Below are 26,796 nucleotides of genomic sequence, written 5' to 3' on the forward strand. Positions count from 1 at the left end.
GCACGGGGGAACAGGGCTGTACCACGTGTGCGGCGCCCCCCGCGGCGGCGGCCGTTGAGGGAACCCCGAAGGGAATCGGCAAGCGCGGGAGCGGCGGCGGCCGAGGATGCCGAGCTGCGATCTGGGCAGCCGGGAGCAGGGCTCCATCTGGCACCGCAAACCCAGCCCGGCGGCACGGGGCGGGTAACGGCGGGGCGGGGAGAGGCCGAGGGCACGGAGGAAAATGATCGGAGGGTGTTTGTCGGGCGGCGTTTGGCTGAACATGAGCCAGCGCTGTGCCCGGGTGGCCGAGGAGGTGCACGGCGCTCCGCATTGTGTCAGCAGCACGCGGCAGCTGCAGCGGGGAGCTTATCTCTTCTGTACTTGGCTCTGGTAATGCTGCACCTCGAGTGCTGCGTTCAGTGCTGGGCCCCTCGCTGCAAGACAGACACTGAAAGCCTGGAGCGTATCCAGAGAAGGGCAGCGAAGCTGCGAGGGTCTGGAGCACAAATCTTATGGGGACGGCTGAGTTGTTCAGTCATAGAAGAGGAGGCTCAGGGAGGCTCACCTTATTGCTCTCTACAGCTGCCTGAAAGCAGGCTGTGCTGAGGTGGGAGTCAGCCTGTGCTCACAGGTAACAGCGATAGGATGAGGGGAATGGCCTCAAGTTGTGCCAGGGGAGGTTCAGGATGGATGTTAAGAAAAAACTCTTCAGTAGGAGTGGTGAGGCATTGGCACAGGCTGCCCTGGGAGGCAGTGGAGTCGCTGTGCCTGCAGGTGTTCCATAGACATGGAGGTGTGGCACTGAGGGATGTGGTTCAGAGAGCAATGCAGGTGATAGGTGGACAGTTGGACTGATGATCTTAGTGGTCCTTCCCAGCTGTAATGACTCCAGCATTGCAGTAGTTTTTAGCTTGTGGATGTCAAACGTGTCTTGATCAAGTTTTCCTTTTTTTCTTTTTTTTTTTTTCTTTCTCTCCATTAAGAAGATACCATGGCCAAATTCCCACAATAGTTTAACTAAAATATTTTATTAGGAAATATCGGAAGAACACTGTCTGGTCCAAGGGGAAGAGCAGTAAGAATGCTGCTTTTGAGTGCCTATGTGGTGTTTGCCACAGGAAATCTGGGTGCAGCTCCACTGAATTAGTTCAGTGCCAAAGGAGCTCTAGCACGACAGGGAGCAGTGCTGAGGAAGTGCTGGGAGGTACTGGCACGACACTGATGGCCACTTCAGGCTACTTTTAGAATCACAGGTCACGTGATATGTTTTATTGATGTTAATGATACTAACATCACAAACTTGTAATGACAATCTGAACAGCTAATTTGCTTTCCAGTTTCATTTTTATGGCCCTTCCCTCTTCTCCCAGAAAGGAATGGGTGTAGCAGGGCAAAGTGCTATTAGTTTTATCTCTGCTTTGCAGCAATAGCTGCATGGCCATATAGATGTGCATTTGCACTTGGTGTACACACCAGTACCTGCATACAGGCAGTGGTTATAGTGCTCTCCTGGCATTCAGTGACTGAGAGGTATCCCTATCTTACATTAGCATGGCCACAGTATCCAGTATTCCATACAGTTTTAGTTATTTAATCTGACTCTGCATTCACATCCAGGTGATTACAGAAAATAACAGGTTTGCCCAGCAATATCCAAGAAATCCAGGAGCAGCAGATTTCCCAAACCTTAGTGTGCTGCTTTCTCTTACAGCTTTTGCTGCACGTGGGCTTCAGTTCTGCATCTGGCTTTATTTTGTGTCAACAGCATGACAGAATGTGAAAAAGCAGAAACTTTTGTTTCATAATATCTCATATGAACAATGATAAAATGGATTGCTTCATGCTTTTGAAGGCTGGAAGGAAGTGAGGTTAACATGGATTCCCCCACCTCCCAACCTCCTTGCATCTAGATTTTCAGATAGCATGGCTGATGATAAGCCAGCATACAAGTTAGTGTCACGCAATAATATAAATGAAAATCAGGTAGCTAGGAGCTACATAACAGGACCATGAGTGGTGAAATTCCTCCTGCCTGCTTTACTCTCTAGCATTTTTTCAACATAATGAATGATCTCCCTTGTTTAGTATATTTTTTTTTATATTTCAAAGACATATTTTTTATGGAAGATTCCTCACAGAACACTGTGAATGGTTAGAATTGTAAAACAGTAATCTAGGGAGATTTTAATCTTAGGTCTTGGAAAAAATACATGGTTATAAAACAACTCAAAACAATTGTTTTGTCTGCTTTCTCCACAGAGTTGTAAACATATTTCATAGTGCCACAGGATATCATTCCAAGGTGATACGTTTTCTGAATGTGGCTTTTGACAGTTCTGGAGATTCTCTGCTTGCTGGAGACCACCAAGGAAATATTTATGTTTTTGACCTGAATGGAAATAGGTAAGAATGTTTATACAATGCCATTTTAACTGTCCTGATACCTGCAACATTCAGGGGTGTGAAAGTTACCTGTCGCTGTGCCATGGGTTTTTAACCATTAGCTTTCCATGACTGTGCAGATGGTGGTTTTCTCAGAGCTGAAGCTGCAAGCCACTATTTCATGTGGTTCCCTGTGCTATAGTATTAGTTTAGCTGCTGCAAAGGATAAGATCTTTGTAACTAAACTGAACAAACAGCAATTTCATAGAACTTCGGTGATGGAAAACTACCAGAGGAGTTGTGGTGTCAATTAATAATACAAGCAAGGAATTACAACAGCCTAGTATTGTCATTTACAGAAATGCATGCATATCTTTTCAAGTGTGTGCTTTCAACTTAGCACTGCTACCTACACGCAATATACTTTTCTCTTCTTCTTTTGAGTTCATTTTTCTCTGAGTGCAGCATATATTGAAACTGATTAAGGTAATTCCTCACTTGGCATTATGAGCCAAAGCTTCCTAACACAATGAGAACATGTATTTTCAAATAGGTTCAAGCTTGTTCAGCGAACAATGCAGGCTTGCACTGCTTTGGCATTTAATCTTCGCAGAAAGACAGAATTCCTGGTGGCTTTGGCTGATTATTCTGTGAAGTGCTTTGATACAGGTAAGGAGAAATGTAAAGCCTTAATATGTGGATTGTTACTGTCTCATTTAAATTTTGATTTTAGTGTGACAGTTTGCAACTGATTCCGTTTTAAACTATTTTTGCAGTAATACATGTCAACTAATTGACTGTAAACACTGAAATAACTGTCAGTTGTTTTGAGAATGCTGGTAGATCTGTATCCTTATTCAGAAACAGCTTCTAAATATTAACGTCATAGGCTAGCTCTGTGCCTCTGAATGGATTAAATGGGGAAGGGCATTGACAATTCATTTTTTTTAAAGTAACCAATCAGAAATTCCAGCTGTAGTGTCTCGTATTATCTGGGCTTACATCTTTTTAAAAAACTTTAGGAGTCACTTGCCTGCAATTAGAAGGTCTGAGTATGATATTATTGGTGCAGTTTTTAAAGCAACAGTGTTCCCCAAAATAAAGGAAGAGAAGAAAAATAAGGCCTGAAATCCTCTGTGCTTTTTCTTCAAAAATAGTAAGGCCAAACTTAGTTTTCAGGTGCACTTAGAGAAATTTTTCTTACTCAGAGAAATCCTTAGCAGGAAGTTTTTCACACAGAGGGTGGTGAGGCACTGGAACAGGTTGCCCAAGGAGGCTGTGGATGCCCCATCCCTGGAGGCATCCAAGGCCAGGCTGGATGTGGCTCTGGGCAGCCTGGTCTGCTGGTTGGTGACCCTGCACATAGCAGGGGGTTGAAACTAGATGATCATTGTGGTCCTTTTCAACCCAGGCCTTCTGTGATTCTATGATTCATTCTATGATCTCACAGTCCTGCATTTTGAGATAGTGCTGTTTCCAGATACCAAATCACACTGAAGAATGTCTTTGTGTATAGACGTCCTTCCTATAAGTACTACTGGATGGACTATCCTTAGCAAAGTATTAGATAATAGTGAGGGCCATCCCCTAATTTAGAAGCCATTCTCTGTAATCCCATGGTGTGCTCTCATCTGGCAACAGCTTGAAACACTCAAATGTCTGTAAGCACAGCAGAAGGTTTGACTGTTAGTCTCTGTGAGCTGCTTTACAGCCATTTCCCATCTTTGGTGCCATAGCAGTCGATCAGCTGGAGCAACCTCATGGTCAGTCAGGTAAAACAGCTGATGTAAGTAAGTCTTGCCACTAATAGGGTTAGTTGCTGAGGAAAGATTAGTGGTTATGCATTCACAAGTGAGAAATCATGCAGTCAGAGGTACTATTTCCTGAATATGTATTACACAGCATAAAAATGCTTCGGACTCTAAAACAGTTAATGAGGTGTTGCTTTCTGACTGTGCTTTCCTGTAGTCACAGCCCATTGTCATTAAACTTTTTTTTCCTTGCACCTGTAAATAGCTGCCTAATCACTCATACAAACTGTCCACAAGTTAAAACAAGTGGGGAACACTAAGCAGAACATTTGGTCTCAACTACTTGATATTTCTGCTGATGTTCTCATCAAATAATCGGCCCACAAGGCATGCTTACTTTACTTGATTGCAATGTTCATGACTTCTTAAGATTGATTCTTGGGCTAAATTAAACGAGTCTGTGCAAGTTGGATTTCTCTGGAGAACTGCGAATAAAACCTGTCACTTAGAGATGAGAAAGTTGTTTCTTTGTGGTATAATAAATGAAGACTTTGTTTCTTGTTTGTTGGGTTGCAGTGATAAATGGCCGTATACCAGGTATGATTAAAAGTCACCTTTACAGCATAGTGCTGTATGAGGTGTAAAGTGGTACAAAAAGTAAAGTAGTAGTCATCGCCTTTTGAATGATCTTCATGTTCTTTTCTTCTTTCTTTTCATCCTGCAGAAACTAAGGAACTCGTTAGTTGGATGAGAGGCCACGGTTCTTCAGTGTCTTCCATCTCTGTCCATGGCTCAGGCAGATATGCCATCACCACCTCCACTGATACAGCACAGCTGTGGGACTTGGACACCTTTCAAAGAAAAAGGAAGCTTAATGTTCGTCAGTCTGTGGGTATACAGCAGGTGAGTAAAGAGCAATTGCTAAAGGGTAAAAAAACATACCTCAGGAGGAGTAACACCACACATTAAAATCACAGTGCTTGAAGACAGAGGGAAGATATATGAGGAGCAGCTGAAGTCACCAAGTTTGTTCAGCCCAGAGGCACTGGAAGCTGAGGAGAGGCATCATGGCAGCTGCAGCTTCTCGTGGGAGGGGTGGAGGGGCAGCGCTGAGCTGTGCTCTGTGACAGCAGCAGGACTGGAGGGAATGGCATGGAGCTGTGTCAGCAGAAGGGCAGCTGGGGGTTAGGGACAGGGTCTCCACCAGGGAGTGGTCAAGCATGGAACAGCCTTCCCAGGGCTGCCACAGGGTTTATATTTTGGATGGTCCTGTGTGGAGCCAGGAGTTGGACTCAATGATCCTTATGGGTCCCCTCCAACTCAGGATATTATGTGATTCTATGATATTTTGAAAAATGCAGCTAAAATCTTTTCTGTGTTCTTTTGGCTAATTCCCTTAACTCTTCTGTCATATCAGTCAGACCTCCAGGCAGTCAGTAGTTACAAAAATCTGCTGAAAGCATTTAAGGAATCTTCACTTTTAGAGATACTGCATATTTGGTTGGATGTAACCTCGATCAACTCAGACTAACTTGAATTAATTCGTGATTCTAAGAGTGTTGTTCAAAAAACAGGTTTGAGGTGATAATTCTAACTTGAACAGTCACCACTTAGCCCATCCAGCTCCTTATTCCAGAGTTTCTCTTCTTCCTACGCACACAGCAAGGAATGTGGGTGCAAATAAAGCTAAAAGTAATACAGCAAAAAAGAAAATGCTACATTTTAGTCTATTGGTTTCTTTGTTTTGGTTTGCTGCGCAGACATTTATACTGGAAGAGCTAGGGAACAAGAAAGAGTTCCTTTGTATCAGAGTGTGATATTAATATGTCTACTGTAGCATTATGCTGCTTTAAATAGGTGTGCTGACACCACCAAATGTCAAACGTAAGCATAAATACTACAGTAAGTGCCACTGCAGTACCAGATCATTGCCTACACACATGCTGCTCTACAACATAGTCTTACAAATACCACTTCAAACCAACTTTCTCATCAAGTTGGTCACTAAAAAACTACGCTGATTTTGCAGAGGACAAGGATATTCTTTTGAGTACTTTCATTGTGTTCTTAGTCAGGCAGAAATTTTGTTAACCTGCAATGTCACCTAGCAATTACTGTGGGAAATTATGTATGCATTTTTTTGGTGCTTTATTAAAATTGTTGTGTAGTATAGAATCATAGGATCGCAGAATCATAGAATCATGGAATGGCCTGGGTTGGTTGGGACCTCGAGGATCATGAAGCTCCAACCCCCTGCCACATGCAGGGCCACCAACCTCCCCATTCAATACTAGATCAGGCTGCCCAGGGCCCCATCCAATCTGGCCTTGAACACCTCCAGGGACGGGGCATCCACAGCCTCTCTGGGCAGCCTGTTGCAGCACCTCACCACTCTCTCTGTAAAGAACTTCCCCCTGACATCCAACCTAAATCTTCCTTCTTGTAACTTAAAACTATTTCCCCTTGTCCTGCTGTTATCAACCCTTGCAAAGAGTTGAAAAACTTATCAATAAAATAATTATCATGTCTTCCATTCAAAGAAGATGTTTCTGTAGTTGATATGACTTCTGTTGTTGCAGCCTTTCAATACTAATAAGGATGCTTATAAGAAAGATGGAAAGAGACTTCTGTAGTGATGGCATGAGAGGTAGTGGTTTTAAACTGAAAGAGGACAGAGTTAGTTTAGATATAAAGAAGAAGTTCTTCACTATGAGGTTGGTGAGGCCCCGGAACAGATTGAATGGGACTTTGAGCAACCTGCTGTAGTGGGAGGTGTCCCTGCCCATGGCAAGGGGCTTGAAAATAGATGGTGTTAAAGGTCCATTCCAACCCAAACCATTCTATTCTATGATTTTTCTGCTGCTCGGTATCTTTCTTGAAGCTAAGCGTAGAGACTTCTTGTTGATAAACGACTTGTAGAATTTGGTAGGATCAGGATGTTACAGTATGGAAAGAAACTTTTAAGTCCGAGCACTACTGACTATCACTGCGGGAATAAATCAAGAATTTGGGAATTAAGAGCCTACAATTTTGGTTTGGCTCTACCATTTCTAACATGACAACGCCAATAATCCATTTTATCTGATTTTGTTTTGCTATGTTTAGAACAGAGATAATGATGTTTGCTCCCATGCCACAATTCAAAATATTCAGATAAACGCTTGACTAAGGATCAGATTTATCATTAGGTACAACTATGACACATACTGTCCAAAGTTGGATTCCTACTTGCTGTTTGAGTCCTTGTGTTACTTTCATGCTGATCTGCAGTGTACTTTGTGGTGCCTCTTAATTTAAGCCCAGTTTGCACTCCAAAGCACACCCTCAGTTCAGTTGGTATGAGACAAAGCTTATTTAATATGACAGGGGCTGAGTTGCATACTGTTAAGAACAGCAGTTAAAAAAAAAAGACAAATAATAAAGAAGAGCTAAAGAAAAGACGCCTGTAATGACAATTTTCAAAGCATTGCTGCTTATTCAACAGCTGCTTGTGACCAGCTTGTGGTATTTTTCTAGGACAAAGCAGAAAATGAGGAACTGGTCCAGTATGCCAGAACTTAAATCGAAACTTGAAGCTTTTCTTGGGCTACATTTGCTGTTGGAAGGATCCACAGACTTTTATAATTGGAAGTAAGAAAAGGTGGAAATCGTGTTGCTTAAGTTTATCCGTCTGCACGATAGGCATCAGTCTGTCTTCAGATTTTTGTCTAGGCTTCCTCAGAGTCCCTAAGGTAGGACGTGCAGCTCAGTCTGTTTAAACATGAACGTGGTAGGTGAGGTGAGGTTGTCCTACGGGCAACTTTTGTTCACTGTCAGGTGACTAATTTGGGCTGGACATCTAACTTTAAGTCACTAACACACAGCATGATGAATCCCATCCCATGCATCCAACTTTCAAGGTCCAAAGAAACCATTCAGACCAAAACTCTGAACTTTTGTACTGACTGCAGATCTCAGCCGCTGAGTCCTTCGGGTAGTCAGTGCCTCAGTGCTCAAGTAGCAGAAAACATTTTGAGTTTAACCTTCAAAATTATACTTATAGGGCACTGTCTGAAGCTACCTGTGCTGCTACCTAAGTAGAACCTCTGATCTAGACCAGAGATGTATCATTAAGCAAAAATGTATCCAATAACACCCATACATTTAAAAAAATTATTTTTATTTTTCTTTATTAAAAAGGAATTGCATATAAATGGTAAACATTTGGAATAATTGAACAAAAAAGTTCAAGTTTGGTTTCATTTTCTTTTATGACAAACTGCATTTCATAGTTGCAGAACAGACTGCTAAACTTTGTACAGCATTTCTTACATTTAGTAGATCTGTGCAAAACCGAGGAGATTAAGCCTAAGGATAAGTGCTTCACAGAGTGCATTTGCAGGTTGTTGAAAGCAGAGGTGAGTTTGTAGAAGATGCAGCAAGCTTTTCAAAACCCACCTGTGCTCAGTGAGCAGTTCTGGCTCCTGGCTCCCATGCTTTCTTGCAGCTGGGTGCATTTTCCCAGCATTGCTATTATGCCTCCTCTGACAATCATTAAAACTCTCCAGAAGAGGGAGGAACAGTTTTGAAAATTACCCAGATAAACTTCTGTGTCATTTCAGTGAGATAAATTGCCTGTAGTGAGCGGCCCAAAACGACACAGCATTCAAGGTGTAGCCTCACCAGTGCTGAGTACACTGATAGAAGCCAGGATGCTGTTGGCCTTCTTGGCCACCTGGGCACACTGCTGGCTCACGTTCAGCCAGTTGTCAGCTTACATCCCAAGAGCCTTTTCTGCTGTGCAGCTCTCCAGCCACTCTGTCCCAAGCCTGTAGCATTGCAGAAGTTGTTGTGACTACAGTGCAGGACCCAGCACTTGGTCTTGTTGAAGCTCATACAATTGGCCTCAGCTCATTGATCCAGTCTGTCCATATCTCTCTGTAGGGCCTTCCTCAAGCAGATCAGCTTTCTCCCAGCTTGGTGTCATCTGCAGACTCACTGAGGGTGTTCTCAGTCCCCTCATCCAGGTGATATTAAACAGGACTGACTTCTGGGGGACACCACTCACGACCAGTCACCAGCTGGATTTACTTCCATTTACCTCCATGACTCCATGCACCACAAGGATTGAAGCCTTGCATTGTAACTTCCTTACAGAGTTACATCAATAGTTATACTGTCATGGCTTCTTGTTTTGTTTTGTTCTGCCATTCAATTTAATCCAGTTTAAAGAGTGCATCCTTGGTGACATTATTCCATTTTTTTTTTTTTTTCATATTCTTTCAGGTTTTTTTTCTTCCACTGAGTAACAACATCCTCAGCTGTTTCAAAGATAATTCTGTTTTTGCCTGGGAATTTGATACTCTTCACTGTAAATATCAGTTGCCAACTGCAATAGAAGGTTCTGCATTACATTATAAGGTCTTTGCAGTTACCAGGTAAGTTGCTATTTTAGACATTCTAAAGGCAGACTACAAAACCTGTAATTCTAAAACAGGTTTGCTTTTCTTTTATGAAATGTTTTATGGAAGTATTGAACTGTATGCAGTGATAAACATTTGAAATCTGCTGTGACTGATACTTGCAGCAAGGCTCCATAGCAGTTTTTATTACAATCCCAAAGCAGTTGAAATAAAGTTGATTTAATGACCAGTAAAATAAGGTTTAAGCTATGAAAAAGAAATGTTATTATTTAGAAGCTGTTTTGTACTTTCAGGAGAGTATGACAGGAATAATGTCAGATTCCAAGGTGATATGAGGGCACAGCAGGAAATGTATGATCTCTTTCTTTGTAGCTTAAACTATAATATTCTGATGGAAACTTTGCTTCATCTGTGACCCAGAGATGGCCGGATTTTTGTAGCTGGTGGAAAATCAAATCATCTTCACTTATGGTGTTTAGAATCAAAGCAGTTGCTAAGAATAATCCAGATGCCTACAGAAGTACGAGCTGTGCGTCACCTGGAATTCCTCCCTGACAGTTTTGATGGGGGCTCCAATCAGGTCAGTTACTTACAAACTTGAGAATGGATGTTTGATTAATTGATTCAACACATATATTTTAGGGGGTTTTTGAGGACAGTGGGGAGGTGGGCCCCTGTCATCCCAAAGGAAAGATGCTGTGCTAAATATTTGTTCCGTTGCTCCTCTAGCTTAATGGAATGGCATTTCTTAATTTGGTATTTCTCTTTTGACATTGACAGCATTATTGATTAATCTTTTTGACTTATAGGTCCTTGGAGTGTTAAGCCAAGATAATATTATGAGATTTATCAGTATAGAAACATACAAACTTCTTTTTGTCATTGGGAGTCATGAAAAAGGAATTAGTACAGCAGCAATTAGCCCCAATGGACGGTATATTGCATCAGTAATGGAAAATGGTAGCCTTAATTTATACAGTGTCCAAGCTTTGACTCAGGAGGTGAATAAGGTACAGTTGTTTTATATTTCTTATAATTGCAGTAGATCCCATTAAGGATGACACCTGTCCACATAACTTTTGTATCAGCAGTAGTTTGCTGACATGTCATTGGCTTAGAAGTGTTGGAGTGCCATACTTAACCCTACGAAAACAGAAAAAGTGGTTTGCTGAGTTATCTTCATTTCTATTCCAGCCTGCCAGTTAATGCAGTATTTTTAAAGTGTATCACTCTGGTTTTGGGAGGAAGGGAAGATGATATTACTTCTTTCTGCACTAATTAATGGGGACTGATTTTACTTTATAATGACATTTTGGGAGAGACGGAAACAGCACAACAGTGTGCTGCATGTGTTCCATTTCCTACCAAGAAATGTTTTGCAAGTAATGCTCTCTTAAACTGCAGGCATGGATGGTTCTTGCTGAGTTACTCGATCCCAGCATCCATCATTATGGCACAATCATACTCCCAGTCCTCCCTAAATAATAAACATACTAAATACCAGTTCTTATTTTATTAAAGTAATTTATTAATGGGAGTCAGGTTTCTAAATCCAGAATTCCACATATCTTTAATCACTGTGTCACTGAAGTAAACAGTAACCAACTTTGGATAATGAAGGAGTTGGAGCTGAGGAAGGATGTGTAAAGATGTCACATATGCAATCCATTTGCACTTTTGCTGCCAGGTTGACATGAACTGGGATATCCACTTTGTTCCTTGTTTTCCCAGTCTCTAAAATTGAATCAGTACCTACCTAACACTGAAGATTAATTAAGGTTTGTAAAAGTCTTTTGTGTTCTTTTTAATAGGTTCTATGGAAATGCAAAGTCTTTTAGTAACGTGGATAAACATACTGAAATAAATAACCTGAACACTACACGATATGCATTTATACTGTCTCAATTGTATTTCAGTGTTTGCTAAACAAGGAAATAACATGATGTCTGAGTGGATGTTTGGAAGCTGTGTATACATTCTCACAGTCTCTCTATTTATTACAGTAGTTTAATTCACTGTCATGTGTATTTAGGAGTATACAGATCACATGTATTTGTTTCTGTTATAAATATGTCTCTGTTCTTTGTACTGTGGCCTTCAAGCTCAAGGATATTGCATATAAAATAGACATCAAATTATAGCGTTATTTATTCTGTCTTACAAGATGTTAACTGAGTCATTTTCACTTAATATTAGCCTCCACCTCCACTGTTCAAAGTAGTAGAAGATTGGTCCAAGTGCAAGTCAGAGGCAAACAAGCTGACAACGAGAGTGACTTCAGGAAGGTCAGAGCAGCCTTGGAAATCCAAAGGAAGCAAAATTCAAACCAGATTGCTGAAAGTGCACATGAATACACCACTTGAAAATAAAGAGGTGGGAAGAAGTTGCAAATACTTTGTTCTCCAGTCTGCATTTAAGGCTCCTTGGGAAAAAGAAAAAAAAAGTTTGAAGAATAAGTTCAGGCACTGATTCACTTGGACGTTTGAGCAGAGTTAAAGGAGATTTAACACCGCTTCTTCTTTCCGTTGTGTCCATAACTCCTGTATTATGTGATGCAACCACAGCTACCATTGCTCCAGTCAGGTTTGGGCACCTCTGAAGTTGTTCAACTTGTGCCACATTTGGATATTTGCTAAATCCAATCTGCTTCCCTGCTAGCAAACTGCGCTTCTAAAATATCTGCCTAGAAGCTACTTTGTTTTTCTTGATCATTTAGAAGATGTATTACTGGTATGTGTCTTTCCCTTCTTGTGCTGCCTTCTCTTGTCTCGAGTCTCATGTGTATAGATATGCATATATGAGAATATATATACACACATACTTTCTTTTTCTCCTGTAATACTCATCACAACGTAATCTGTTATTTCATTGACATATGTCTTATGTTTGACTGTATCAATCATTTAACTATATATAGTTTATAGTCAGGCAGGGTCTGATTTGAAATCAGTGGCAGCTGTTCTTGACTTAAGCAGATGAGTGATCTCTGTCGTTGAAAGACTTAGGGTAATATAGCTGTGCACACTATATATTTTTAAGGTGTGCTAGGAATTCCAATATTTAGCTACTGCCATTGAATAGAGTGCAAGGAAAGAGCTAATGAATGAGAAATCCTCACATTTACTGCTGATTTCCTGTTTTGTAGAATGAACTGCCAGGTGGATTAAACAAGAAACGCTTACAGGCCTTACTGAAAGGATATGGCGAGTATCCAGCAAAATACAGGTATGTTTGTATGCATGTTCATGCTTGCACAACATCAGTTTGCTTGTGTCTAATGGCCTGTGAAAGAGAAGTTGCTTGACTAAGTCTGCATTTTAATTACAGGATGTTTGTTTGGCGTTCCTTGTTACAACTTCCTGAAAACCACTTAGCGTTCAGTAGCCTGATAGATAAGGGCACCCACAGCGCGTTTGTGAATATTCAGAATGAGTATCCCATCAAAAGCAGGAAACTGCTGAGAGTTTTACAGAGGTAAAATGTGCATTTATGTTTATTTAAATATTGTAGATTCATATTTTCATAGAATCGCAGAATCATAGAATGGCCTGGATTGAAGAAGACCATAATGATCATCTAGCTTCAACCCCCCTGCTTTGTGCAGGGTTTCCAACACCCAGACCAGGCTGCCATATATTCATTAGTGATCTAAAATGTATCCCATAGCTAGAATCAGCTAAAATGCAGTAGTAGTGTCCTAATGCTTTTTTGTTTTTGTAACTGGTATAAGCCTACATCTATTTTGAAGTTTACAGTCTTTCTGAACGATAGTTTTAAAATGCACATGATACTTTTGTTCAATTTTGTAACCATGTTTTCTACATCTTTGCTTGCCTTTGTGTATAGGACCTTATCAGCTCTAGCTCACTGGTCTGCTATCTTTGGTGAGACACCTTATATTCCTTTGCTAGCATTCCCATTTGTAAAATTATTCCAGAACAACCAGCTGATCTGCTTTGAAGTTGTTGCTACAGTGGTAGGTAAGCAGTGATTTTCAGAAGTCAAATATGCAGCAACGTGTTTAAGCTTTCCTATACAAAAAACCTTTTCCAGATGAAATGAATGAGGTGGTTTCCTAAGTACTCACCAGACTCACTTTTAAAGGTATTGCCAGGAATTAATATGTAGCAACTGTATGCTGAAGTCCAAAATTTGTTTTTAAATCAAAACAAGATACTAGATTTCCTTCTACAGTGTTTATAGCAAAAGCTAGCAGTTTTGTACTATTTGCAAAGTCTCAGTAAGAACATGCATAATGGTATCATACTGAATAGCTAAAATCTGTATCTCAGGCATGGGAAAAGTACTTAAACCCACCTCCACTCCAGACAAAAGGGAATGATCTCTCATAAAATTTTACTGTGTTTAGCTGTCTTAAACACATGGTAACTCAAAATTAGACATTTGGCTGAAAGCTCGCTACGGCTGTTTGCTGAAGAAACACACTAAATTAAAGTGCACTACCCTTAAATTATTTGTTGCAGCTGTTGCTAAGTCTGCAGAAGATATGTGCTGCCAAGCATACACATCCACTTTGCAAACACATGCTGTTAGTGAATAAGTAGCCAAGCTCACAGAAATTTTCCTTACTGTGTTCACAAGTACTCGATCCAGGCTGCAGTTTTGTGAGACAGAAATACTGGTTGAAGTATTCCCACCTGCCTCCAACCACTTAGTCCCACAGCACACCAACTGTTTTATATTGTACCTTTGAGCCAGGTTAGTTCCCCAGTCTGGTTCGCAGTGCACTGACCAAACACTCATGCCAGTGCAGTTGGAGGAGCAGTGAGCTGTGGGAGTGATTTCAGTATAAATGGTTGGAAAGAAGAGAGATAGGAGTATCTTAATAGGCTTTGCTGCTTAAAATTTCCTCTTAACGTTTGCAGTCTTTCAATGAAGCCTTAAGGTTGCCAAGAGTATCACTCTGGATTACAGTGGTCTGTGTTTTGTTTTTCTTTTTAGTTAATTTTTGTCAGCACTGGTTTGAATATTTTCCCAATCCTCCGGTTAATATCCTTAGTATGGTGGAAAATATTTTAGCACATCATGACAAAGAACTCCTTCAGCATTTAATAAAATACAGTGTGACTTCACAGGTAATGTCCTATATGAAGTGTCAGTACTGGGAACAATAGTGCACTAGTGATTTATTTTGGCATAAATCTGTTACGAGAGTTTTCAGTAAGTAATAATGAATGATACAAAAGTGAAGAACATACCATTGTTTTCCTGAAGCTTTTCTTTTTGCATGGTCATAAATCTCATATATGTGCTACTAGTTCCTAAATTTCCTTCCCTTTCAGGTGCACACTGCTTGAAAATCTACTGGGCAAATTATAAATGCATGTTTACTTTTATTTTTTTTAATTGGACATAGGTGTTGTGAATTTTGTAAATTAGTTTAAGCCATAATTATTCATATTTAGCATTAAGGATGATTTTAGCTTCACAAAGCTGAACAGAGTATTTAAACATCCAGTGACATAAGAAAATTATGTTTGTCTCATATTATTTTGAATGCTTATAGTGGGTAATAAAGCTTATATTTTAGTGTGGTTTCAGTTTCTTTCATAACTAAATAGATTTTTGGTATAAGGCAGGAATATTTCATATTTTTTCCTGTGAGTTCTGCTAATGGATTATTTTGTCACATTTCCCAAATGATGCAGGTTTATGCCTGGCCTCTTCTGGAAACCCTGTTCTCCGAGGTTCTAACAAGAGAAGAATGGCTCAAAGTCTTCGATAATATCTTCTCCAACCATCCCTCATACTTCCTAATGATTGTTGTTGCCTATATTGTTTGTTCCAGAGCTCCTTTGCTTCTCTGTAATCAAAGTCAGGATTTTGAGGTAAACATCTGATTTTTTTTTAAGCTGATCATCTAAAAGTGTGGCTACAGAAAAGTGTAAAACACTGTATCTGTTGCTGTCGAGTTTTGAAGGTGTTTCAGTGCCATATTAATATATTATTACATTACTGAACAGTCATCTAACACCTGACAAATGTACAATAAATGAATAAAAAGTTCAGCAATTTAGAATCATAGAATCATAGAATCACCAAGGAAAAGACCTAAAAGATCATCCAGTCCAACTGTTCACCTATTCCCAGTTAATTTCTTGCAGTTACATGCAGTAAAATTGCTAACAGCTTTCATAAGCTTTCTGATGCCACTAAAAATTGCCTAGTAAGTGTCTGTGGTTCATCAGCCACAATAATTCTGCCTTTTATCTGAGGTTCTAATATTGACTTGTGCGTGTGAAAAAAAAGGCAGTGATTCTGTTATGCTTCATTATTTTGCTTTCAGACTGCAAAATTAGGCAGTATTATTTGACATTCTCTGAAGCTAAATTAAAATTTTCTCATGTTTAGCCTTAGAAGGAAGGAGGAGGATTGTTCATGTGAAAACATCTCTGCAGACAAATGGTTTCACCTTGGAAATGCGCTTGGGAGCATTTTGACAGGCATCAGATCTTTCCAAAGCTAACTGGAAATTTTTCCTGGTGAAGACTTTGACAGGAAGAATAATCCTGTTGGAAGAGGAACTTCCATGTTTCATGTGTAAACACTAAATGTTGAATGAGGTTTACCCCAGCAGAATGAACCTCTGTGTGGGCAGTGTGACACTCTCACGTCACACCCAGGTTCCCAGGTGTGTTACACAACTGTTGTTGGAACAGAGGAAAAAGAACCCAAGGACACTTTTAGAACTTGGATGAAGTTTGGCTCAAGTCACTTGAGCGCATGACATTTTAATAACTGATAGGGCTAACTAAAGAATCCCTTGTCTTATTTTTTTTTTTTAACTTCTGGAATGTAGAATTTGCTAATCTAATTAATTATTCCTACATAGGCGTATTAAAAACTTGCTTAATCTTTTGTAGAATGTAAATGGCAGCCTGTCTCTTACAGTATTTCTTTCATCACCGCAACAACCTGGACATTAACACTGTGATTAAACGAGCTTATCATCTTATGGAGACTACACCACCAGATATCCATCCACAACGTGTGCTTGATGACTTCATGCCGCTTACGAAAGGACAGTACCCTGTATTTAATAAATACCCCAAGTTTGTAGTGGATTATCAAACTCGGGAACGGGAGAGGATCAGACAGGATGAAATTGAATACTTAAGAGAGAGGTATTGATGGGAAAGCTGAAGACAGGGTCAGACTGGGAGGGACTAGTGGACACAGTTCAGTTTTTCTGTTAAAATGTGCATGTTTGAGAAAAGAGGCAATAATTTAAAAAAATGTGAGGAAGATGACTTTAAAGAGCCTGTAAATAGCAATTGGGTTTGACGTGGTCTTTAAGTTAAATAGGCAGTCTTATCTTAAACCAAATGTATTTATGAATTCACAGAAAATACTGGGCTGAAAGACTTCAAAGTTGAAAGTTTAGAAGTCAGAACCTAAGTCTCCCTTAACCTTGTCGCATCCAACTCTGCGTAGGGCCAGGTGTTCCTTGCTCACCTTTGAAATGAGTGAGAGCCATGATTACAAGACACCTGTAGAAACCAGTTTTTTGTTAAGAATGTGAGGAAGAAAATGCTTGCACTTATTTGAAAAGCCCTGCTGTTTGTGAAAGTCAGCTCTGTAACTCCCATGTATTTTATCAGTGCAAGAGGGCTGCCATTCTCTCGTGGCATCACACTCCAGTACTAATTTGCTAGTACAGATATAAATTTCAAAGTAATGAGGTGACTTCTTGATCTACGGACGCACTTCTCATCTCATTCCATTCAGGCAATTAATGCATGAATTAGAAGCGAAAGCACAGGAACGGAAAGCAGAAGATGAAGCCTTCTACCGAAAGCAGGAATTGCTCCGAGAAGCTGAAGAACAAAGGCGAAAAATGGTACTGGAAGAAGAAGAAAAGCTGGCAGAACGGAGGCGGAGGTATTACAGCACAGCAAACGTTAGGGACCTGGCTGCAGTATCCTGCTGTTACATTTTTAACCATGCGTAAAGGATTAATGGCACCAATTTCTATGAATTGTAGTGTGGGAGAGCAGTGTGATCTGGTAGGTCAGATTTTGGGGTGAGAATGAAGTGATCTGGGTTGCACTGCTGCCTTGCCCAAGGGAATAGAATGTATCAGAGGCCAAGACACTTTGTGTTTTTGGCTCAGCTCTGAACCTTGTGCCTAGTCACTTCAGATTGTGAATGCTTTTGGACAGCTAATTGTCATACTTGCACTGTGGACAGACTTACTCTACAAATACAAGAGTAAGTTACAGTATTGAGAGTATTGATATACTGTACAGATTCTTATGTTTCTAGTGGAGTTAGAAAAAAGGCTGCTTTATGTATAAGTTGCTGAGCAAAGAGTTGTAGGAGTACCAAAGTTAATCTGGTGGCTCAGGCATTTTGCAGTTGTGAAGGCTTAAGAGAATTTTAACACAGTTTATTAGATCAACTAAAAGTAATACTTCCTTAAAACTTCTGCAACCTACAAATTAGTTTCTTATTCTAAGAAATGAGCAGTGGGATTTTCTTTGCAAACTAATTCTTGAGTTTGTGGTTTTGTTCCTTGAAAGGGTTTGATGTTTTGCAAATAAATTCAGGACTAATTTTGTGCTGAAAGAGGTACCAGGGTGCTGACAATTATTCTAAGGAACAGTTTCCAGGTCTGGATCATTATAATACCAAACTAGTGCTTATTCAAGTACATCAGGAACAGAACACGGGGCTTCAAAGCATAACTGGGAGAGATTGCCATTAGAGGATGCCTGTGTGCCTCTGAATTTAATTTTGGCTTGTAAATGAAAACTGGGTAGTTTACAAGAATGAAAGTGACTGCCCTGCGCTTTGTGCTTTAGGGATTGGCTCACAGAAACTGGTGAGTAACTGTGGTGTGAGCTTGTGTCCCTTTTTACTGACCTTCCATACATACAAATTCCCTTGCTTTTGATTTTTTTTGGCTTTGAAGACTAGCTGCTGTGAGAAGAGAACTGAAAGTAAAGGAGCTACAATTTCTAGATGCTTCAAGAAGGCGTTTTCTGAAATACCAGCAGGATCAGCGTCAGATGGAGCTGAAACGTCTTGATGATGACATTGCAAGAAAGGCTGAGTATTGCTCAAGCAGTTCTTTTCTTGAACGTTTATTGGGAACAATAACCAAGAAAAAAATGCATAGCTGAAATGTACTGGGATTTGTGAGCCCAGGGGTGTGTTTAGCATGAGGTAGATGACTTAAAGTGTAAATGCATAATTTAACAGTTTTATTTGGCACTTCCTATGTTCCCGTGTCTTGTTTTAACTGGCAGAATTCCTGGGAAAAGCCAAATATATCTCTATATTAAAAGTGTTGAAAAATGTAATTAACTCCTTAAAGGACTAGTCAATTATCAGTTGTCTGTGGGCTGTATATCCAGACTGCATATTAACTCTGGAACAGCCTTTGGCCAGGTCTGCCTCTGCTCCTGCAGGCTCAGCAGCTCAAGCACCATACCGAGAGAGAGCAGAGCCTGAGCTTGTGAACCTCGTGGGCACAAATCTAGTCTCTGCTGAGCTATTCTGTGCATCTCAGCAGCACTTTGCAGAGTTGGGGCGCTGTCAGATTCTTCTTTTTGCAGCTCAGCCCAGGTGGCCACTTGCATCTTTCTGCTGTCCTCCACAGCAGTTTGGGTTCAGAGACTATTTAATTTGTGGCTGTATCTTGCAGGTTATTAGCATTAGCCTGACATTTCCCTAATGTGTGACTGGATTCAAAATTATTCCTGTGCCTCTTACTTTCACCTTGTCCTATACTTTCAGTGTTCAGTATTCTCCACTGTTCATCATATGACAGAAAGTTAACTAGGACTTAGAAGTGGAATGTCACTTCTGGTTTTGGACTTTCTTGCTTTTTTTTATTCCTTGCTCCATTTTCACGTGTTTCTCTTCTCCTCAAGGCATCCATGAGAGAGCAGGAAACATCTGCAACTCTTCAAGATATAGAAGTACGACAGATGGAACTTGAATCACAAAGACAGCTTTTTGAACAGGTAATTGCTAGGGAACATACAGATGTTTACATTTAGTGGTTCTTCCTATGCAGTTCTCAGATTTGGTTGCATTCGTTCTGTCAGACTATGTGAGGGAAAAGAAAGGCTTTTTTTAAGTTTCCTCTCTGATACCTTTTCTGAATAAACCCTCAGTTAATAACAGATTGATGTAGTTGATGCCAGCAGCATCAATAAGCAAAACAGAATGGGTGGTTTGTGGGGAAGGTGCACCTCCTTTCTCAAATGCCTTACATGTAGTCCAGAAAGATCATTATTCAGTGTTAAAGGTTTTTATATCAATAAATATTGTTTAAATGTAAAATTAAATATGACTGAAAAGCCAGACTGCCAATCAAAGACGTTAGTAATGTCCATTTTGATCAGAACCAGAGCTGTGTGTGTCCCTCTTGCACATATGCACATCTGGCTGGAAAGCAAACAGAAGTGACCATCAAAAACTGCTAAACCTTATTCTGAAGCATGTGTCTCCTTATGTTTTACTTCTTAAAGCTTTTGGCTGTATACTTTTTGTCATTCATGCTGAGCATAACTGGGCTAAATCTCTTCTAGCATTTATTTATTAAATAGAGCTGTCCTATGGCTACATAAAACAAACCAAGCTAAGATCACTTGTGTTCCAGTAAAGTCATCTGTTTAAAGGAGCTATTTCTTCAGTGACCATCCTCTTTAGGCTAGAAAGACTGCAATTATTTAACTAACCAAGGCTATGTCTGCCCACAAGAGCCTGTTCAGGCAGGCTTTCCCTGCCCATGCCCTGGACTGACCGTTTTACTGCTGTCAGTGAGAGGCCATTTGCAGGGCTGGAAGGCCTGTTGGAGAGGCAGCGTATGTCAGTTGTGCTTCTGTACCCTGCTGATACAACTCAGCAGATTCCAGCAGGACTGAGAGAGAATTATGCCTTCTTCAGAAAATAGCATAGATATGCCCTGATGAATATGAGAAGAAACTGTTGAGAATTGAAATTTCTATTTCCAGAGTGGATTCGTACTGCTTTGCATTCAGTCTGCAGTTGTGTTTATTGTAAGTCTCAGTACCACAAAACTTGATTTATATTTGTGAAACATTTTGAGGTCTTGGCTAACATATGCCATAAAAGTGAAGAACATTTTCATGATCAGTCTAATTAATTTCAGTTGGAATTCTGTTTCTATGCCCCATTGTAATCCATGGGATGGAATTACATCAGAATAAAGCTGGAAGATCACTCTGATGACTCAGGCTTAGCACAATTCCAAGTGGGTAAAGCAGCAGGGAATATCACTTTCTTGGACAGTTCTGGTAGTTTATGCTATGCAGTGGAACGAGATGTGTGGATATATTCAAATAATAGTTTAATTAAGTTTTAATAATTGTTAAAGAGAGAATCAAAATTATGGTTAGTAGCATAGCAACAGTAATTTATGCTTGTATGTTTGGCAGCGTCTTATCAAAGATCGAGAGACAATTACCCAGGAAATGAGAGAAGAGAGAGATGATAGACAAAGAAGGGCAGATCTTGAAGACCACATTGTTCAGAGATGGGTAGAAACAGATCGAGAAGAAAGACAGAAGGCTCAGATGGTAAGATGGCTGGATTTTCACATGGATTTTCACATGGGGGAGTCAGTTATGTTAACTGGTATACTATTTAATAGTATTTGTTGCAGTGAGCTAACACAAGTTAACATGAAAATATTTCTAAGGAGATCGAGTTTCTAGATACCCATCTTAATAGACCAGGGTGGCTTGTTTAAAGTTTTGAGGGTTTCAAAAACCTGCCTGAAGCATCCAAACTGATATGCAATGCTGAAGTTCCCTGGGACCACCAGATATTAATTTTTCGTTACTTTCCAGAACTTAAAAGGCATTTAAAACTCAGAAGTGCTCTTCAGAATAACTTATTCTCCTATTAAGAAACATGTTTTATTTGTAATCATACTAAAACAAAAGGAAGCCGCAAAGGAACTTTCAGTTGATGGCACTTGGCATGAAATTCAAGGAGCTGTCTTTCTCATCACAGTAATGAATGTGCATAGCTTGACATTAGGAATTGTTCGGATTTTCAAGCTCAGAACTTGTAACTGCACAGTTGGAAAAATAGTTGCAGCTAACCCACTACCCATATGCTTGGCATCTGCATTTATATTTTGTCTAGAAATAAACATATGGGCCTGAATTTTTGTAAACAGCCTTCAATTCTTAGAAGCATATGGACGTGGGTGGAAGTATTGGCACCAATACTTCAGGTACCAATCTCATGTTAAGTGCACCTGCAAGTCATATGAAATCCATGCTAAGAAAGCAAAATCCTCTAAATCATGGAGGGGGTGTATGTCTCATTTAGAAGGCCCTCAGTGAAGGAAAGAATAACAAGGATGAAAAAGGAGCAGAAGACAGCCCTGGCAGAAGGGACAGCCTGCTGTAATGAGTGGAGGGGTGGCTGTGCAGGTGCAGAATCCTGCTAAAGATGTCTAACAGCAATACCACAGGATACTTCAGTTTGACAGAAAAAGGCCTTCCCTTATCTGTATGTAAGGCTGTATATTGGAAATAAAATAAATGGAGTCCTGTTAAGAAAAATACTTTGTTAGGTGGCTGAAGAAAATTTCGCCAAAGCAGAGCAGAACTGCATTGACAACGCATGGAGGCTGCAGGCACTGCAGAAACTACGGCGCGATGATGAGGACCGTGAGAAGCGTTACGAAGAGATAGCCAGGCTCCTGCATGACAACAGGCTGAAAGAAGCTGAGCTGCTGAAAGCCATGAGGGAGGCAGAAGAAAAAAAGGTATCTGCATTCTTGCTTTTCCTAAGTGGGACTGGCAATAGTGTAACTCTTTTCTGCCTATAGCGTAGAATAGCATAAAACAGGTAGAACAAGAAGAAATAGTTTAAGTAATTCCTTTCTTGTTTTGGCCTGAAATTCCTGGAAGGTCTAGAGCAAACTAGTGAGGATATTTTAGATTTAAGAGGCATATTCCTAATTGTGTAAGCTTCTCTCATTTTTTCTCTAAATCAAGACTTTTACCAAACTCCAGGTGTTTGAAGGAGAAATGTTTCAAATAATAAGCATTTGCTCAGTGTAATAGTAGACCTTTTGATTTAAAGAGGAAGTGTAGTCTGTAATAATCCAGATGGTTTTACGTGTTACTTTTTTTTTCTTGTAATAAATCTGTTGAGGATGTACCCAATATCTCTGTTGCACAGTGGGAAGAAGTTACATGGAGAAAAGCACAACTGGAGGAAGAGCAGAAGGCAGCTGCTGCTGCAGATGAACACAGGAAGCAGTTTTTAGGAGATGAAATGAATGATGTATTAGAATTGGCTGAAAAGCTGCAAAGGGAGGATGACTGTTTTGGTGAGTATGTAGAATATGCAGTTTTCTCCAGTATCAACAGACTGGATATTGGCATGAAGGTCTGGATTGATTAGCAGAAAACAAACAAAGTATCTAACATTAAAGATAAATATAGGTTAAACTCCTTTTACATGAGTGTTTTTTGGCAGTATTCTTTCATGTAACCAATGTATAAAGCCATGCTTGGATAGGAACCTCAATTGATATCCATCAGATGCAGCATTGTAAATGATTCATAAGGTTACTTTAATCTTGTTGTATGAATGGGAATCTAAACTTCGTTACAGAATCACAGAATTGTAGGGGTTGGAAGGGACCTTCAGAGATCATCTAGTCCAATCCTCTGCTAAAGCAGACTCCCTGCAGTGAGTTACACAGGAAAGCATCCAGGCGAGTTTTGAGTATCTCCACAGCCAGTGTTGAGGCACTAGAACAGGTTACCCACTGTTGTGGTTGATGTCCCATCCCTGGAGGCTCTCAAGGTGAGGCTGGATAAGGGCCTCGGCTGTTTGATCTAGGTGTGCATGTCTCTGTTCATTGCAGGGGAGCTGGACAAGGTGTCTCTCAGAGGTCCCTTCCAACCCTAAGGTGTCTGTGGTTCCCTCTGGGCAGCTTGTTCCAGTGCTCTGTAACCTTCAAAGTAAAGAAGCTTTTCCATATATTCATATGGAATTTCCAGTGTGGGAAAAGAGTCTGGCCCCATCCACTTGCCTTACACCCCTTAGATATTTGTAAGCATTCATAAGATCCCTCCTATCAGTCTTCTTTACGCTGAACGCCCCAGGTCTCTCAGCCTTCCTCATAAGGGAGATGATCCAGGCCCCTCATCATCTTTGTGGCCCTCCACTGCACTCTCTCTAGAAGATCCCTGTCTTTCTTCAACTGAGGAGTCCAGAGCTGGACACAGTACTCCAAATGTGGCCTCACCAGGGCAGCATAGAGAGGGAAGGGAACCTCCCTTGGTCTGCTGGCCACATTCCTTACTGCAACCCCAGATACCATTGGCCTTCTTGGCTTCAAGGGCACAATGTTGGCCTTGTGCATCCCCAAATCAGGATATTCTTTTCTCTCAGTACATTATTTTGTATTTTTTGTAGAGCGCATAGTAGCAGAAAATTTAGGATAGTTTGCACTGTTTTTTTAATCAATTTGAAAACCTCAACCTGTAATACTCTATTCTACCAGAAGACACCTACACCTTGGGCTTACCATGATGTTTAGAATAAGGGTGGTGAGGCACTGGAATGGGTTGCCCAGAGGGATGAAGGATGCCCATCCCTGGAGACATTCGAGGTGAGGCAGAACAGGGCTCTGAGCACCCTGATTGAGCTGTAGGTGTCTCTGCTCACTGCAGGGGAGTTGGACTGGATGAATTTTAATGGCCCTTTCCAACTCAAACGATTCTATGACTGTTATCCTCCTGAAATACTGCATTTGTGTAGTTTTGCAGATACATATCCCATCTCCTCAAGACAAGCAGAATACCAGTGACTGGTATTAAGATTAGTTGATTGGTGTTGCTTTCAGCAAGCTTTTTCAGACTTTGCCCTAATGTGTCTGATGGTTTTAACACGGACTAATTAGCAACTGCAAGTTATTAAAATGAGTGTCTCCTAAAACAGCAAATACGAGTAGCCATATTCCACATGAATTCAGTGGCCCATTTGTCAGAAGATTAATTATATGGCAAGAAACACCACATATGGAACTGTAATTTGTTAAAATGAAAAGCAGTGATGCATGGCTTTGCCCCATAGACCAAAAATTGTCTTTAAATTCTGAACAAATTTTACTTGCCGTTAGCTGGAGTGAGATATTGTTCCAGTTTTACTCCCTAGAGAAAAACTGTTTTGCCTCAAGTGAAAAAAAAATCACTAGAAATTCAAACATGCACAACAATGCTTTCTCTGCATTTCCAACAGAGAGAGTGCGTGCTTTAAGGGCCAGACATGCAGAGAGAGGGGTAGAATTCCAGCAGGTGCCAAAGTCTGGGAACATCTGCCTGAATGATTTATCTGCATCACAGTCGTCATCGCACAGTAAGATTCTAAGTGAGGGCCCCCTTTTTTCTCACGTTTAACTTGAGGGGCATTACTGGAACACCTTGCTGGGTGATTGAGTCATTATTCATGGTGCTTAGTGGGTAGTAAACCCATTTATTGTTGTCGTCTGTTTCACACCTGAAAAACATAAAAAATGAATCACTGCCAGGAATAGCTCAGTAGGAAATGCCTGAAGTGTGTTGCATTATGAGACCAGTCATTTTAAGCCTCAACCTAGTTTAGTCCCATTCTGACCTGATCATTTTACCTATATTTGCTCAGGCTTCATAATTATGTATGATTTGGGGTTGTTGAGCATATGTAGAACCATCCTTCATGAAAATCCTGCAGAGTTACAGTTAAGAAGTAGTCTCCAATAATCTACTCCAGGCTGTCCCAGCCAATGAAGGCGCATTTTAAAATCCCTTGCATGTTACCTGTATCACCCTGCGTGCACCGGGAAACGTCTTTGGAGCTGCCAGGGAGCCCCAGCAACATCCAACCTTTTTGTAACAAAATATAACACTGCCATGGTACCAATTTCAAGGAGCTTAGGGGTTGTAATAACGCAGAGCCTATCTGTCCAGGGGATTTTTCCCAATAAGCATCTGTGGTATTTGTGGGAAAATAGCTGCAACATTAAGCCTGAGTTTCTTCCATTTAAGCATCTTTAGACAGAAGACAAGAGCTGGCACGCCAGGAGCGGGAGCTGATGGCAGAAGTCAGGCAGCTCAGACAGAAGCTCACAGCGCGGGCCCAAACCAGGCGTCCTCCAGCTCATGTCTCACCCACACGGTGGACAACCTGAGATGGTTTGCTCTGGACCTCAGCTGTACTTTCAGATTATCAGTCAAACCCCGACTGCGTGTGATGTGATCAAGGACCGATTAGAGATTGTTTATCATAAAGGCTTTTGGAAATATTTTTATATAAAAATAAAATTATAGCTAGACAAATGTGCAGCATTTGTAACCTCATTGTTTTCTCCATAACTGTAATATTATTTTTACTTCTAAAATAAACTGACTTTTTATCACTAAGTTATAGCATATACATAGAGTATTTGTATGCTTTATTTGTTCCAGTCAAAGCCCCGACTTGAAGAACAGGAACTTGCTGGAACAGGCTGCCCAGAGAGTTGTGGATGCCCCGTCCCTGGAGGTGTTCAAGGCCAGACTGGATGGGGCCCTGGGCAGCCTGGTCTGGTATTAAATGGGGTGGTTGGTGGCCCTGCATGTGGCAGGGGGTTGGAGATTCATCATCCTCGAGGTCCCTTCCAGCTCTGGCCATTCTGCGTGAAGAAGCAAACCACCATTACAGTGCTAAAAGCAGGGTACAGGGAGGCTGTACAACCTGAGCTGCTGGAGATGTGCTATATATATATAACAGCACATATATATATATTATATATATATAATATATATAATATATAGCACATATATATATATTAGCAGCCAGGAGTTGAACTCAGTGATCCTTATGAGTCCCTTCCAACTCAGGACATTCTGTCATTCTGTAATGAGTAATGCACACACTGGTAAAGCTGAATGAAAAGGATGATCATTGATGCTGCAGGGCAGGGCAGCACGCGAAGCAGAGAGCAGCAGCCCCTTCCCCATCGCATCACCAACACCTAAGTGCACAGAGGCAGCTGTTGGCCTCCACACTTAGAAATCTTGGGATTTGCACGTGATTATTTCTATATTTAAATAATACATTTTTGGCTGGCAGCCATGTGCACACGCTTATGGTTTGTAAAGATGTTAGCGCTGTGTGTAAGATAGGTTTGCAGGGGTGCAGCTGGCGATGCCTGCTGCTCCTCTGGTCAGACTGCACAACCTCTGAGCTCCCAGCGCTGACCTCTACTTTCTCTGCTCCCAAATGCTGAG

At 40.7% G+C, this 26,796-nt stretch overlaps 1 protein-coding gene across 4 annotated transcripts; it reads left to right on the forward strand.

The window, feature by feature from the left end:
• Window positions 1-28: 28 nt before the first annotated feature.
• TBC1D31 (TBC1 domain family member 31) lies at window positions 29-25,958 on the forward strand. Of its 4 annotated transcripts, XM_052703977.1 has the most exons (23): window positions 29-183; window positions 234-236; window positions 2,242-2,385; window positions 2,918-3,033; window positions 4,840-5,018; window positions 9,381-9,532; window positions 9,938-10,097; window positions 10,327-10,527; window positions 11,714-11,890; window positions 12,663-12,742; window positions 12,845-12,991; window positions 13,364-13,497; window positions 14,480-14,613; window positions 15,187-15,366; window positions 16,430-16,662; window positions 17,267-17,419; window positions 18,453-18,588; window positions 19,417-19,509; window positions 20,950-21,090; window positions 22,101-22,295; window positions 22,715-22,865; window positions 24,788-24,916; window positions 25,573-25,958. In XM_052703977.1, exons 1-23 carry the CDS (start codon window positions 107-109, stop codon window positions 25,713-25,715), a joined length of 3,258 nt encoding a protein of 1,085 aa, XP_052559937.1. In that variant the 5' UTR covers window positions 29-106; the 3' UTR covers window positions 25,716-25,958. The 4 variants fall into 4 exon arrangements, with proteins under 4 accessions (XP_052559937.1, XP_052559938.1, XP_052559936.1 ...); XM_052703978.1 differs by lacking the exon at window positions 24,788-24,916 and having other exon boundaries at window positions 32-183; XM_052703976.1 differs by lacking the exons at window positions 29-183; window positions 234-236; window positions 2,242-2,385; window positions 2,918-3,033 and adding an exon at window positions 7,632-7,745 and having other exon boundaries at window positions 4,907-5,018; window positions 9,890-10,097.
• The last annotated feature ends 838 nt before the right edge of the window (window positions 25,959-26,796 follow it).

This window comes from Tympanuchus pallidicinctus, unplaced genomic scaffold (assembly GCF_026119805.1).
Source record: "Tympanuchus pallidicinctus isolate F22 unplaced genomic scaffold, pur_lepc_1.0 scaffold5, whole genome shotgun sequence".
NCBI classification, from domain to species: domain Eukaryota; kingdom Metazoa; phylum Chordata; class Aves; order Galliformes; family Phasianidae; genus Tympanuchus; species Tympanuchus pallidicinctus.